Genomic DNA, 17,085 nt, shown 5'->3' on the forward strand with positions numbered 1-17,085 from the left:
CTAAAAGCGTTTTCAATAGCTATCAAAAGGAAATGTCAAAAGTGCTTCAGTGTAAAGCGGAGAGAGGGAGAGAGAGAGGGAGTGAGAGAGAGACAGCGACAGTAGAGTGACGAGACCACTGATATCAAGCAACATACATTTGGCCAATAGTTGCATTGATGCACTGAGCTGGCAGAGCCATGTCAATTTAAATACTGAGGCAAATAGTAAAATAGTATGAATCAAATAGCTGACTGTATTTCCTGGCCAACACGGCCAAAATATTTAAGAGATAAACACATCCACTTTATATTTTCTTGAAAATAATGGACAACGTGATATTGGCATTATTTCCAAGATAATTGTACAGAGCGGAAGCGTTCAAGCTGTTTTGTTTGTGATTTACAGACACACTGTTCATCACATTGCATATCAAACACTAGGCAAAAAGTTAGCTAAATCGTCTGTTAGCAAATCTGCCAATATCACAAATGAATTCTACAATAGCAGTTGCTGAAAACAGCTGTTCAAACTAGAAACATGTGGGAGGATTTGACAGCATAGCGCCACTTGCATCATGACTGCAAAATTTACAGAAATTCATGCAATCTCTACAAAAACATATCAATGCTAGCTAGTTTTCCATCATTAGACCTTCGTTTACAATGTATCCAATTTATGTTTGTGTGGTTGTTGGTTTAGTTTTCTGTAACTTTGTAGCAATTACGGTCTACATCGTTTAGTTCCCAGTGGATATGACCCGGGACCTGTCAAATTCGTATCATCATTCTGATTATACCCAGTATGTGCAGGGCTCCGTGGGAGCGGGTGGTGGTGGTGTGGGAGCCGGCGGGCAGTGCCAGCTCTGGGCTGAGGATGCTGCAGCTGGCCTGGAGGTCCGTGGCCGAGGGCACACGGGCATCGGCAATCACGGCATTGTAGCACCACATCTCCCTCGATGCCGGCAGAAATCTACAGGTGGGAGGACAGTGAGGAGTTGAAAGATCAAATAGAGGGTATTAAAGGATGTCTGTGTGTGTGTAAGGTAACAAGGTTACAGAGCATTCAGAAATACAGGTAATTCGAAAAGCATTCAGACTCCTTGACTTTCCACATTTGGCTAGGTTACAACCTTATTATAAAACAAATTTAACAAATAGATTGGCAAAATTTCAAAAACCATGTTTTCACATTGTTATTATGGGGTATTGTGTATAGACTGATGAGGAGCATTTTCATTTAATCAATTTTAGAATAAGGCTGTAAGGTAACAAAATGTCAAAAAACGGAAGGGGTCTGAATACTTTCCAAATGCACCGTATTTCGTAGACCAGACATTTCTCAAGGGATAGGCGATATGGCTTAAATGTCAGTTTGACATGAACAGTTTGACACTTTTGACACCTTATATCCTAAATATGCTTTATGAGTAGTGCATGACCGTAGCATGGCAACAAATTAATTATACAGGGTTTTAGTCAGGCTAACTCCATCCTGAATGTTTTATCAAACTTAAACCAAAAATTATAGAACCAGTAGTGAAGTAGTCCTATTTGCCACTTTCCAAAGGAATCAAAATTCTCTTTTGCCTCAGACTTTGCTACTGCACATTTGTTCAATTACAGAATTCAGTTGTATTCATTAATTTTAAGCATTTTTATAAATTGGTTAATTGCACACACTCATTTAATACCATTTACAGTCACATTTGTTTTATCCCTGTGAATTGTTTTCATCTCTGTATACCAGGGAAGGGCAACTAGCTTTTAACCATTTACAACAAATATAAATATATTTTTTCACTTACTTATGAGAGTTAGAATACACAAGGTGCAATTTAGAAATTTGGTTGTGCATCTGTTGTCAATTAGCCCATGCCAGCAAAACATCTAGCGGTCAGCTATCTAAACTTGTAGTAAGCATATGGTTGAATTACAGATCCTGGTGGATAATAAAATAATAAATCAAAACTGCCAACATTTGCCTCTTGAACCCTGTCCAGTGGGCGCAACAGCGTCTCTACTTCCTAAGGCGGCTGAATAAATTCGGAATGCTGCCTCGGGTCCTCTACAAATACTACTGCTGCGCCATCAAGAGCATCTTGACCGGCTGCATCACAGACGGGAATTGCTACATACATGACCAGAAAGCACTCCAGCGGATGGTAAAGACGGCCCATTACATCACTTGGAGTGTGCTCCTACCCATCAGGGACATACAGTACCAGTCAAATGTTTACACACATCTTCTCATTCAAGGGTTTTTATTTTCACTATTTTCTACATTGTAGAATAATAGTGAAGACATCAAAACAATGAAATAACACATATGGAATCAAACAAGTGATTGGTACAAGCATACTACTTCAAAGCAGCCACACTTTGCTTTGACAGCTTTGCACACACTTGGCATTCCCTCAACAAGCTTCAACTGGAATGCTTTTCCAAGAGTCTTGAAGGAGTTCCCATATGTGCTGAGCACTTGTTGGCTGCTTTTCCTTCACTCTGGGGTCCAACTCATCCCAAACCATCTCAATTGGGTTGAGGTCGGGGTGATTGTGGAGGTCAGGTCATCTGATGCAGCACTTCATCACTCTCCTTCTTGGTCAAATAGCTCTTACACAGCCTGGAGGTGTGTTGGGTCACTGTCCTGTTGAAAAACAAATGATAATCCCACTAAGCACAAACCAGATGGGATAGCGTATCGTTGCAGAATGCTGTGGTAGCCATGCTGGTTAAGTGTGCTTTGAAATCACTGACAGTTGTTTCACCAGCAAAGCACCCCCGCACCATCACACCTCATCCTCCATGCTTCACGTGGGAACCACGCATGCAGAGATTATCCGTTCACCTTCTCTGCATCACAAAGACATGGCGGTTGGAACCAAAAATAAATAATTTGGACTCAAAAGACCAAAGGAAAGATTTTCACCGATCTAATGTCTATTGCTCATGTTTCTTGGCCGAAGCAAGTCTCTTCTTCTTATTGGTGATGGCTATTTAAAGAATGCAAAATATAAAATGTATTTTGATTTGGTTAACACTATTTTGGTTACTACATGATGTGTGTTATTTCATAGTTTTAATGTCTTCACTATTATTCCACAATGTAGAAAATAGTCAAAATAAAGAATAAGCATTGAATGAGAGTTCTAAAACTTTTGACTGGTAGTGTATGTGACTAGTTTCAGGAAACTAGCCATATGTCACACTTCATCACTTCACTGGAGATCCAATTGAACGTAAACTTGTTTTAATTATCAAAATGTGTTTTTTGGGGGGGTGGGGGGTGGAAAGGCTTTCTGGAACATGTGAACTTTCATGTGCCTTACTAAACTTGTATGCCATCTGTTAATATGAATAAAAATGTTAAATTACGAGCCTAGTTGGTTTAGCCACAGAAGAAGTCAGCAACCTTCCAACCTTGGTCTGCCATGTAGCACGCTTTTGTCTATTTGAGCTGGTCAGCATGTGTAGGTAATCCTGGCTAACGCTGCTTTTAAAAAATATACACTGCTCAAAAGAAATAAAGGGAACACTTAAACAACACAATGTAACTCCAAGTCAATCACACTTCTGTGAAATCAAACTGTCCACTTAGGAAGCAACACTGATTGACAATAAATTTCACATGCTGTTGTGCAAATGGAATAAACAACAGGTGGAAATTATAGGCAATTAGCAAGACACCCCCAATAAAGGAGTGGTTCTGCAGGTGGTGACCACAGACCACTTCTCAGTTCCTATGCTTCCTGGCTGATGTTTTGGTCACTTTTGAATGCTGGCGGTGCTTTCACTTTAGTGGTAGCATGAGACGGAGTCTACAACCCACACAAGTGGCTCAGGTAGTGCAGCTCATCCAGGATGGCACATCAATGCGAGATGTGGCAAGAGGTTTGCTGTGTCTGTCAGCGTAGTGTCCAGAGCATGGAGGCGCTACCAGGAGACTGGCCAGTACATCAGGAGACGTGGAGGAGGCCGTAGGAGGGCTTCAACCCAGCAGCAGGACCGTTACCTCTACCTTTGTGCAAGGAGGAGCACTTGAGGGTGGTATGAGGGCCCAACGTCCACAGGTGGGGGGTTGTGCCACTGGCACCCTGTGCTCTTCACAGATGAAAGCAAGTTCACACTGAGCACATGTGACAGACGTGACAGTCTGGAGATGCCGTGGAGAACGTTCTGCTGCCTGCAACATCCTCCAGCATGACCGGTTTGGCGGTGGGTCAGTCATGGTATGGGGTGGCATTTCTTTGGGGGGCCGCACAGCCCTCCATGTGCTTGCCAGAGGTAGCCTGACTGCCATTAGGTACCTAGATGAGATCCTCAGACCCCTTGTGAGACCATATGCTGATACGGTTGGCCCTGGGTTCCTCCTAAATGCAAGACAATGCAAGACCTCATGTGGCTGGAGTGTGTCAGCAGTTCCTGCAAGAGGAAGGCATTGATGCTATGGACTGCATCATTTGCAAATAAATTCATAAAAAATCCTACAACGTGACTTTCTGGATTTTCTTTTCCTAATCTTGTCTGTCATAGTTGAAGTGTACCTATGATGAAAATTACAGGCCTCTCTCATCTTTTTAAGTGGGAGAACTTGCACAATTGGTGGCTGACTAAATACTTTTTTGCCCCACTTTATACAGTGGCACGAAAAAGATTGTGAACCCTTTGAATTGACCTGGATTTCTGCAGAAATTTGATGACCAATTTATGCAGAAATCCAGGCATTTCCAACGTGTTCACAAACTTGTTCTTGCCACTGTATTCAATCTAAGCCTACTAAAAAGTTTGCGCCCTCAGGCCTAGAGGGAAGGAAAAGTAATTTTGCTCCCCAAGAATAGTAAAGCCCCCTGAACAATCAGCCTGTTACCAACTCTTTTTATTTTTTTATTTTATTGAGGGTGGATCAGCTTAATATTGCGGAAAGAATGTTGCTTCCAATGTAATTGTCTGCATCATTTCCAATCCCCCATATTTTTTGTGGTAAATATATATATCCATACACGCATGCATATATATACACATACAGTGCCTTGCGAAAGTATTCGGCCCCCTTGAACTTTGCGACCTTTTGCCACATTTCAGGCTTCAAACAAAGATATAAAACTGTATTTTTTTGTGAATAATCAACAACAAGTGGGACACAATCATGAAGTGGAACGACATTTATTGGATATTTCAAACTTTTTTAACAAATCAAAAACTGAAAAATTGGGCATGCAAAATTATTCAGCCCCCTTAAGTTAATACTTTGTAGCGCCACCTTTTGCTGCGATTACAGCTGTAAGTCGCTTGGGGTATGTCTCTATCAGTTTTGCACATCGAGAGACTGACATTTTTTCCCATTCCTCCTTGCAAAACAGCTCGAGCTCAGTGAGGTTGGATGGAGAGCATTTGTGAACAGCAGTTTTCAGTTCTTTCCACAGATTCTCGATTGGATTCAGGTCTGGACTTTGACTTGGCCATTCTAACACCTGGATATGTTTATTTTTTAACCATTCCATTGTAGATTTTGCTTTATGTTTTGGATCATTGTCTTGTTGGAAGACAAATCTCCGTCCCAGTCTCAGGTCTTTTGCAGACTCCATCAGGTTTTCTTCCAGAATGGTCTTGTATTTGGCTCCATCCATCTTCCCATCAATTTTAACCATCTTCCCTGTCCCTGCTGAAGAAAAGCAGGCCCAAACCATGATGCTGCCACCACCATGTTTGACAGTGGGGATGGTATGTTCAGGGTGATGAGCTGTGTTGCTTTTACGCCAAACATAACGTTTTGCATTGTTGCCAAAAAGTTCAATTTTGGTTTCATCTGACCAGAGCACCTTCTTCCACATGTTTGGTGTGTCTCCCAGGTGGCTTGTGGCAAACTTTAAACGACACTTTTTATGGATATCTTTAAGAAATGGCTTTCTTCTTGCCACTCTTCCATAAAGGCCAGATTTGTGCAATATATGACTGATTGTTGTCCTATGGACAGAGTCTCCCACCTCAGCTGTAGATCTCTGCAGTTCATCCAGAGTGATCATGGGCCTCTTGGCTGCATCTCTGATCAGTCTTCTCCTTGTATGAGCTGAAAGTTTAGAGGGACGGCCAGGTCTTGGTAGATTTGCAGTGGTCTGATACTCCTTCCATTCCAATATTATCGCTTGCACAGTGCTCCTTGGGATGTTTAAAGCTTGGGAAATCTTTTTGTATCCAAATCCGGCTTTAAACTTCTTCACAACAGTATCTCGGACCTGCCTGGTGTGTTCCTTGTTCTTCATGATGCTTTCTGCGCTTTTAACGGACCTCTGAGACTATCACAGTGCAGGTGCATTTATACGGAGACTTGATTACACACAGGTGGATTGTATTTATCATCATTAGTCATTTAGGTCAACATTGGATCATTCAGAGATCCTCACTGAACTTCTGGAGAGAGTTTGCTGCACTGAAAGTAAAGGGGCTGAATAATTTTGCACGCCCAATTTTTCAGTTTTTGATTTGTTAAAAAAGTTTGAGATATCCAATAAATGTCGTTCCACTTCATGATTGTGTCCCACTTGTTGTTGATTCTTCTCAAAAAAATACAGTTTTATATCTTTATGTTTGAAGCCTGAAATGTGGCAAAAGGTCGCAAAGTTCAAGGGGGCCGAATACTTTCGCAAGGCACTGTAATTGGTAAACTAAATGGTAATGTAAAATGTGAATTTTTTTGTGATCCAATACATAATATGGTACATTTATCATAATTTGGTTTTAATCCAGAGAGGATAGCAAAAGTATCTAGATGCTCTAAGAGGCCGTGGAGAGACTAATTGTGGTTTTAAAAGAAAACGTGAATCATCAGCGCACAATGACACCTTCGTTTTTAGGCCACGGATTTCTAATCCCTTAATATTATTGTTTGATCTAATCTTTGCAGCTAACATTTCGATGGCAATAATAAATAGATATGCCGATAGTGGACAACCTTGTTTTACTCCTCTAGATAGTTTAAACTTTCTGAGATGTAGCCATTATTTACTATTTTACACCTAGGGTTACTATACATAACCTTAACCCATTTTATAAGAGATTCCCCAATAATCTAGGCATTTATACAATGCTCAAAAAAATAAAGGGAACACTAAAATAACACATCCTAGAGCTGAATGAATTAAATATTCTTATTAAATCCTTTTTCTTTACATAGTTGAATGTGCTGACAACAAAATCACACAAAAATGATCAATGGAAATGAAATTTATCAACCCATGGAGGTCTGGATATGGAGTCACACTCAAAATTAAAGTGGAAAACCACAGTACAGGCTGATCCAACTTTGATTTAATGTCCTTAAAACAAGTCAAAATGAGGCTCAGTAGTGTGTGTGGCCTCCACGTGCCTGTATGACCTCCCTACAATGCCTGGGCATGCTCCTGATGAGGTGGCGGATGGTCTCCTGAGGGATCTCCTCCCAGACCTGGACTAAAGCATCCGCCAATTCCTGGACAGTCTGTGGTGCAACGTGGCGGATGGATGGATGGGTGGATGGAGCGAGACATGATGTCCCAGATGTGCTCAATTGGATTCAGGTCTGGGGAACGGGCGGGCCATTCCATAGCATCAATGCCTTCCTCTTGCAGGAACTGCTGACACACTCCATCCACATGAGGTCTAGCATTGTCTTCCATTAGGAGGAACCCAGGGCCAACCGCACCAGCATATGATCTCACAAGGGGTCTGAGGATCTCATCTCGGTACCTAATGGCAGTCAGGCTACCTCTGGCGAGCACATTGAGGGCTGTGCGGCCCCCCAAAAAATGCCACCCCACACCATGACTGACCCACCTCCAAACCGGTCATGCTGGAGGATGTTGCAGGCAGCAGAACGTTCTCCACGGCTTCTCCAGACTGTCACGTCTGTCACATGTGCTCAGTGTGAACCTGCTTTCTGTGAAGAGCACAGGGCACCAGTGGCAAATTTGCCAATCTTGGTGTTCTCTGGCAAATGAAAAACGTCCTGCACGGTGTTGGGCTGTAAGCACAACCCCCACCTGTGGATGTCGGGCCCTCATACCACCCTCATGGTGTCTGTTTCTGACCGTTTGAGCAGACACATGCACATTTGTGGCTTGCTGGAGGTCATTTTGCAGGGCTCTGGCAGTGCTCCTCCGGCTCCTCCTTGCACAAAGGCGGAGGTAGCGGTCCTGCTGCTGGGTTGCCGCCCTCCTACGGCCTCCTCCACGTCTCCTGATGTACTGGCCGGTCTCCTGGTAGCGCCTCCATGCTCTGGACACTACGCTGACAGACACAGCAAACCTTCTTGCCACAGCTCGCATTGATGTGCCATCCTGGATGAGCTGCACTACCTGAGCCACTTGTGTGGGTTGTAGACTCTGTCTCATGCTACCACTAGAGTGAAAGCACCGCCAGCATTCAGAAGTGACCAAAACATCAGCCAGGAAGCATAGGAACTGAGAAGTGGTCTGTGGTCCCCACCTGCCAAGCATTTTGCTAGGATTTTTGCATCACAACCCAATTTTTTAAATGGACTGGATCTTTATATATACCACTTGGGTCCTGTTTCAGTAATAATGATATCAGACCTTCTTGTTGCGCGTCTGATAATCTACCATTTATATAGGAGTGGTTAAAACAAGCCAACAATGGTCCTTTGAGTATACCAAAATAAGTTTAGTATACTTCCACTGGTATGCCATCCAGCCCTGGAGTTTTCCCATCCTTAAAGGCCCCAATTGCCTCAAGCAGTTCCTCCTCTGTAATTTGGCCTTAACATGAGTCTTTCTGTACAGATATTAATTTTACATTCTTATTAGGAAAAAAATCCATACAATTAAGTTTCAGTTAGTGGAGATGGAGGAGTCTGAAATGAAAACATATTCTTAAAGTACTTTACTTCCTCTTTCAAAATATCTATCGGTGAATCATGCGTGACTCCATCATTTGTAACAAGTTTTAATACATTTTTTTTTGGTAGCATTTCTATATTGAAGATTGAAAAGGAATTTGGTGCATTTTTCCCCATATTCCATTCAGTTCGCTTTATTTTTATAATATATTACACTAGATCTTTCTTGAATAAGTTCCTCCATTTCTTTTTGTTTTTCCTCTAACTTATTCTGTGCCTCTATAGTACCGTTTTTATTGCTATCTAACTGTACTGTTAGTCCTTCAATTTCCTTTGTTAATATGGACTCTTTTGATCTAAATTGCATTGCCTCTAAAGGCACATTTAAAAGTGTCCCATACAGTAAGGGGATCTGCTATACCTATGTTATGTCTGAAAAAGTCAGTTATAAATTATTCTGTCCTAGTTCTAAACAATTTATCATCTAGTAGGCTTTTACCAACTCTTAGTAAACTTTTGGAAAAAATAGTTTTTGAAAAGACAATGCTAATTTACAGTAAACAAATTGAAAAGAGACTTATAGCAAGCTTATAGGGATGGACATTCATCAAGCAAAACACTTCAGTCATCAGTCAGTCATTTGTGAGAGAGAAATTGATAAAACGATTGTTGGGAATCTATTGATAGACTTCAGTGCGGCTTTCGACATTATCGATCATTGTCTGCTGAGGGAAAAACATGTGTTATGGCGTTACACCCCCAGCTATATTGTGAATAAAGAGTTACCTATCTAACAGAACACAGAGGATGTTCTTTAATGGAAGCCTCTCCAACGTAAGGAGTTTCCCAGGGCAGCAGCCTTACATTTTTCAATCTTCACCAATGACATGCCACTGGCTTTGAGTAAAACCAGTGTGTCTATGTATGCGGATGACTCAACATTATACACGTCAACTACGACAGTGAGTGAAGTCACAGCAACACAAAGAGATGAAGTTAGTTTCAGAGTGGGTGGCAGGGATTAAGTTAGTCTTAAATATAACTAAATCTTGTAATAAATCATGTGGAAATTGAGCAAGTTGATGTGGCTAATGGTCAAAACATGTTGATACAACAGTAGCTAAGATTGGGAGAAGTCTATCCACAATTAAGTGCTTTTTAACAACACTATCAATAAGGCAGGTCTTACAGCCTATAGTTTTGTCGCACCTGGACTACTGTTCAGTCGTGTAGTCAGGTGCCGCAGAGGGACCTCGGAAAATTACAATTGGCTCAGAACAGGACAGCATAGCTGGCCCTTAAATGTACACTACCATTCAAAAGTTTGAAGGCACTTAGAACTGTCCTTGTTTTTGATCTAATTGATCATTAGAAATCAATTTTGCAATTATGTTAGCACAGCTGAAAACTGCTGTCCTGATTAACTTCTTGGTGACAGGGGGGCAGTATTGAGTAGATTGGATGAATAAGGTGCCCAGGGTAAACTGCCTGCTACTCTGTCCCAGATGCTAATATATGCATTTTATTATTATTATTAGTAGTATTGGATAGAAAACACTCTGAAGTTTCTAAAACTGTTTGAATTATGTCTGAGTATAACAGAACTCATATGTCAGGCAAAAACCAGAGAAAAAAACAACCAGGAAGTGGGAAATCTGAGGCTTGTAGTTTTTTTTTACTCAGCCCCTATTGTTGATACAGTGGGATATTGGTTATGTTGCACTTCCTAAGGCTTCCACTAGTTGTCAACAGTCTTTAGAACTTTGTTTGAGGATTCTACTGTGAAGGGGGAGAGAATGAGAGGGGATCGAGCCAGGTGTCTGGCAGATTGCCACAGGCTCTGAGGCGCGGTCACGAGAGAGTTAACTCTCGTTCCATTGCTTTTCTACAGACATAGGATTTCTCCGGTTGGAACATTATTTAATATTTATGATAAAAACATCCTAAAGATTCAAACTAAGTATAGAATCAGAAGTTTCTACGGGCTGTAAAGGAACTTTGACATTTTCGTTCGGCGGGAGCTGAAAGCGCTTTTGATTTGTTTACCAAACGCCCTAACAAAAGAAGCTGAAGAAAATTATGGACATTATCGAACAAAACAAACATTTAATGGGGAACTGGGATTCCTGGGAGTGCATTCTGATGAAGATCATCAAAGGTAAGTTAATATTTATAATGCTATTTATGACTAATGTTGACTACCCAATATGGCGGATATCTATTTGGCTGATTGGTTGTCTGAAAGCTGTACTCAGATTATTGCATGTTTTGCTTTTTCCGTAAAGTTTTTTTGAACTCTGACACAGCGGTTACATTAAGCAGAAGTATATCTCCAACTCCATGTATAATAGTTGTATTTTCATCAACATTTATAAAGAGTATTTCTGTAAATAGATGTGGCTCTCTGCACAATCACTGCATGTTTTAGAACTACTGACCTTAACGCGCCAATGTAAAATGAGATGTTTTTTATATAAATATGCACTTTATTGAACAAAACATACATGTATTGTGTAACATGAAGTCCTATGAGTGTCATCTGATGAAGATAATCAAAGGTTAGTGATTAATTTTACCTCTGTGCTTTTTGTGACTCCTCTCATTGGCAGGAAAAATGGCTGTGTTTTTCTGTGAGTTGGTGGTGAACTAACATAATTGTTCGTGCTGCTTTCGCTGTAAAGCATTTTTGAAATCCGACACTATGGCTGGATTAATAAGAATTCTTTCAAATGGTGTAAAATACTTGTATGCTTGAGGAATTTTAATTATGAGATTTTTGTTGTTTTGAATTTGGCGCACTGCACTTTCACTGGCTGTTGGCGAGGTGGGACGCTTACCGTCCCACATATCCCAGAGATGTTAAAGAAGCAATACAACTGTCCTTCTTTAGACTAGTTGAGTATCTGGAGCATCAGCATTTGTGGGTTCGATTACAGGCTCAAAATGGCTAGAAACAAAGACATTTCTTCTGAAACTCGTCAGTCTATTCTTGTTCTGAGAAATGAAGGCTATTCCATGCGAGGAATTGCCAAGAAACTGAAAATATCGTACAGTAATGTGTACTACTCCCTTCACAGAACAGCGCAAACTGGCTCTAACCAGAATAGAAAAAGTGGGAGGCCCCATTGCACAACTGAGCAAGAGGACAAGTACATTAGTGTCAAGTTTGAGAAACAGACGCCTCACAAGTCCTCAACTGGCAGCTTCATTAAATAGCACCCGCAAAACACCAGTCTCAATGTCAACAATGAAGAGGTGACTCAGGGATGCTGGCCTTCTTAATTTAAAAAAAAATCAAGCCGTGTTCGACACGATAACCTAAACATATTGACCAGCTCCAATAGACAGACTCGTACTATATGGTAGACCAATCTCAACTCATCTCTCGGTATGTCCAACCCACTCTATTTCAGCCAATCATGGCTAGCGGAAGGTTGTTCGCTTTTCTGTGGCTAAACCATCTAGGCTCGAAATTTAACCATTTATGGCATACAAGTTTGATAATAAGGCACATGAAAGTTCACATGTTTGAGAAGGCATTTCTGCCAAAAAATGCATTTCGATAAAACAAAACAAAATTAAACTTTCAAACAGCTCTCCCGTGAAGTCGTGACTTGCGACATATGCCTAGTTTCCTGAAAGCGGTCTCATATGAACTGTAACTCAGTAAAATCTTTGAAAATGTCGCCTGTTGCTTTTATATTTTTGTTCAGTGTAGGCCTTGTGTTCTAAAAATACAATTCTGTGCTTCCAACTTTGTGGCAAGAGTTTGGGGCCCTTTCCTGTTTCAGCATGACAATGTCCCCGGTGCATAAAGCGAGGTCCATAAAAAATGGTTTGCCGAGATCGGTGTGTAAGAACTTGACTTGTCTGCACAGAGCCCTGACCTCAACCGAATCAAACACCATTGGGATGAATTGGAACGCCAGCTTCAAGCCAGGTCCAATTGCTAAACATCAGTGGCAAATATTAGTGCCCAACCTCACTAATGCTTGTCACTGAATGGAAGCAAGATGTTCAAAGATCTAGTGGAAAGCCTTCCCAGAAGAGTGGAGGCTGTTATAGCAGCAAAGGGGGGACCAACTCCATAATAATGCCCATGATTTTGGAATGAGATGTTCGACAAGAAGGTGTCCACATACTTTTAGTCATGTAGTGTATATGGAATTGTTTTACTAAGGATCATTTTGCTATTTGATTTTGAATTTTAAGACCCCTTAAATATATATTACCGCTATTAGCCCATACAAACACATGGAACAACAGATAGTACCACCCCCAAAAATCGAAAGGAAGTTTGTTCTGAAGTCTATCCTATATCTGAGAGATAAGAAAGAACAGGAAACATTATTTAAAAAATATATATATTTAACCCCTTATTGTTTGGAACTAAACAGTCCATATACTTCCATACATTTTTTCAACTGGTACAGGAAACTTTCTGAAGTTATGTGCGGCCTGTGGGCATCCTAGAGCAAAACCGACATGTACGTGTTCGCGAGAGTCTCGCCTTTACACAGACGGGTCATATTAGTGTGTAGCTCAAACTGTTCTGTCGCTGCAGATCGGCTGTAACAACTTCAGGCGAGTCCCAAGACACTTGTGGGGGGTTGTAGAGCAAAACACCATCGTGTTGGTGAGAGTCTCATCTTTCCATAAAGGGGTCATAATAGTTTGTAGGCCAAACCAAAGATTTTGTGAGAAGACCGAGATGATCGGGATGTCTTATATTCTGACAAACACCGCTCTAGCTGTCACCTTTCACCGCAGATGCGGAAGTGTTACATTTGCGAATGCGGTAGATTGAGACGCAACCAATGCAAACATACCTCCAGCTTAAATTGACAGATTTTTGGGGGGATTATTTTACAATTATGCTCATTTTATTTCACCAGGGGCGCAGACATCGACCTTAGGGGGTCAACGTGAAGCAGAGAAGTTAAACATAAATGTATGCCTATCAACAGAGTTGCAGAGGATTTTATGATATTTTAGACGATCAAGAGACTAAAATAAAGTGAGACAAGTAGCGCCCCAACTAGCGTAATCTGCACAAATAATGGGTATAGGCTGTCAATATTCGTGTTAATCACAGTCATAAGCAACTTCGTCATTGGGAATATGGTGAATTGTGGTCAAATCTGTTTGAAATCAAATCTCTGATTTCTCGAGCCATCAGTTTCCTTGCCTGTTAGCCATGACTGTAGACAACTTAATGTCAACTGGCATGATTGCAAACCTTTCAAACAGTCACACACAGCAGCTAATCATAAGCAAAATAACACACAGAACATCTTATATTGCTGAAAATGGGCTCTGTTGTAACTTACACAGTACCAGTCAAAAGTTTGGACACACCTACTTATATTTCAAATTCTTAAAAGTAGCCACCATTTGCCTTGATGACAGCTTTGCACACTCTTGGCATTCTCTCAACCAGGAATGTTATCCAATAATCTTGAAGGAGTTTGCTGAGCACTTGTTGGCTGCTTTTCCTTCAATCTGCAGTCCAAATCATCCTTCTTCGTCAAATAGCCGTTACACAGTCTGGAGGTGTGTTGGGTCATTGTCCTGTTGAAAAACAAATGATAGTCCCAATAAGCTCAAACCAGATGGGATGGCGTATGGATGCAGAATGCTGAGGTAGCCATGCTGGTTAAGTGTGCCTTAAATTCTAAATAAATCACTGACAGTGTCAGCAGCAAAGCACCCCCACACCATCACAACTCCTCTTCCATGCTTCTCAGAAAGACACGGCGGTTGGGACCAAAAATCTCTTCTTATTTTTGGTGTCCTTTAGTAGTGGTTTCTTGGCAGCAATTCAACCTTGAAGGCCTGATTCACACAGTCTCCTCTGAACAGTTGTTGTTGAGATGTGTCTGTTACTTGAACACTGTGAAGCATTTATTTGGGAAGCAATTTCTGAGGCTAGCAACAGTAACAAACTTATCCTCTGCAGAAGAGGTAACTCAGTCTTCCTTTCCTGTGGCGGTCCTCATGAGAGCCAGTTTCATCATAGCGCTGGATGGGTTTTGCAACTGCACTTGAAGAAACTTTCACATTTCTTGACTGATCTTCATGTCTTAAAGTAATGATGGACTGTCGTTTCTCTTCGCTTATTTGAGCTGCCATAATATGGACTTGGTCTTGAACGAAAAAAGGGCTATCTTCTGTATACCACCCCTACCATGTCACAATACAACTGATTGGCTCAAAAGCATTAAGGAAAGAAAGAAATTTCACAAATTAACAAGGCACACCTGTTAATTGAAATGCATTCCAGGTGACCTCATGAAGCTGGTTGAGAGAATGCCAAGAGTGTGCAAAGCTGTCAGGACAAGGCAAAGGGTGGCTACTTTGAATAATCTCAAATTATTGGATTTGTTTAACACTTTTTTAGAAATTACATGTGCTTTTTCAAAGGTGATGTAGAATGTAGAAAATAGTACAAATAAAGAAACACCCTTGAATGAGTAGGTATGTCCAAACTTTTGGCTGGTAGTGTTTAACCTGATAAACTCCCTATCCTGTAGATTAATGTCAATCTCAAGACAATGAAAACCAAAAAAACATAGGAATGTATTTTTTAGCACCTGGAACAAAATTTGCTTGCTATTGTGACTCGTATTCTTTCCATCTTTGCTATGCAATCAAAGAATGGTTGCTAGGCAGGCGTCCTGCTATGCATTCTTGTCAATTGCTAGCTATTAGCCATGGACAACAAACACAATCAGTCAAACTACCTGCATTTTGGTTTGCTTTAGCGGTTTTCAATTGACATTTGTAAATATTCATAATAATGATGCTGATGCATTATTCGCCTGTCTGGCTCAGTGAAGCTGCTGCCTCGTTAAGACATTCTTCACTCTCTATGTTAGGCTACAGGGGAGATTGCATTTGTAAATTGCAACATTGTTGCAGAGGTCGGAAAGGTTTTAACAAACCCCCATGTTTGCAAACCAAACTCTAGGCTAGAACCAAGGGGTATTAATGTGTTAAATAAATGCCTTATTGCTTTTCTCCACATTTGCCGTGGCATAACAAGAACACAGAGCTCCTTGAAATAGAACAGTAAAGACTTTTTGCATCATAGCCATAGGTCGTCTCATATGTACATGGCTGGAATTCAAACTACCTCGTTTATAAAGTTAAATACGATATAGCCTACAGCCTAGTTCTATGTGTGTTAAACGTTCCAATCTAGAAAATAAGAATATATCTTACAACACCGAGTCAAAGCAAACAAACTACCTCTGATACTCCCTCCGTACCACCAGTACTCTTAAGTGGTAGAAAAAATAACACCGTTAAAACCACTGCGGTTATGACTATGGGTTTTGAGTTTCCTGTCTGTCACATTTAAAAGGAGAGTGAGTCTGAAATGATACCATACTCCCCACATAGCATCACCAATGCTAGATTCACTCCACAGGACTGACCCAAACCGTACTGATCTGACTCTGCTTTTTATTTCCCTATTGTCCTTTCCAGCATGGTTCCAACAATTATGGAGGATCTGTAACCAGTTTCTGCTCGTTAGTGTGAAAACATTAATAGTGCACCCTATTTATAGAAAACGATGTTCGATGAGACACAGCTAAACTCAGAAGAACAGGAAATAGGGAGGGATAGAGAGAAAGAGAGAAAACTTGAAAGAAAGAGAATGAGTCTGACCTCCAGATGACGTCGTAGACTGGGTCAAGACAGAGGCCGAAGCCCTGCAGGTCCTCCTGCTCTGAGTCATTGAAGGTGCGGCAGCTGCCATCCAGCTTGTTGATCAGCAGGCATTTAAAGGGGGGGGGCTCCGACACTGAGGTGGGGACTAAGCCTGGTACGGACACAGAGAAGAGGTTAATTAAAAGCACAGTGCAGTCAAAAACGTGATTTACCTGTGTTTTATATACATTATGAGGTTAGAATTAAAATTGTGAAATGATAATGCCCTTTAGGTTGTAAGAGCAGTTTGAAAAGATGGGCTGAAATTTGTGCCTGTTTTGGTGGGATGGAGTTTTTGTATGCCTGGTGACAATCAGCAGGCGGTGAATTAGTTAATAGTCCATTAAGAAAGAAGATTTAAACCTCTCTGCCAATAAGAGCCAGTTTTCCCCTCCCCACTCAGATCACTCCCAGCTAAATCTTCGCTTTTTGAGCATTTTAATTGAAAACAATCACTGTAAGGTACTTCATTGTTGCCCAGAAATGATTTAATATTGAAATAACAACTGCTGCATTGGACCTTTAAAGTGGAACTGACAGCATTAGAGCTACTTTGCC

General features: G+C 41.0%; 1 protein-coding gene across 30 annotated transcripts in view; it reads right to left on the reverse strand.

Annotated features, from left to right (window-relative positions):
* Nucleotides 1-17,085, reverse strand: part of LOC109904047 (E3 ubiquitin-protein ligase MYCBP2) — a 340,396-nt gene that overhangs the window by 147,598 nt on the left and 175,713 nt on the right. For all 30 annotated transcript variants that reach the window (XM_031793477.1, XM_031793472.1, XM_031793485.1 and 27 more), the window contains 2 exons: nt 16,486-16,639; nt 779-951 (listed from right to left, as the gene is read on the reverse strand). In XM_031793477.1, the coding sequence (XP_031649337.1) occupies nt 779-951; nt 16,486-16,639 (327 nt within the window). The remainder of the gene's footprint in view (nt 1-778; nt 952-16,485; nt 16,640-17,085) is intronic.

Source organism: Oncorhynchus kisutch, linkage group LG2 (assembly GCF_002021735.2).
Source record: "Oncorhynchus kisutch isolate 150728-3 linkage group LG2, Okis_V2, whole genome shotgun sequence".
Classification (NCBI taxonomy): Eukaryota; Metazoa; Chordata; class Actinopteri; order Salmoniformes; family Salmonidae; genus Oncorhynchus; species Oncorhynchus kisutch.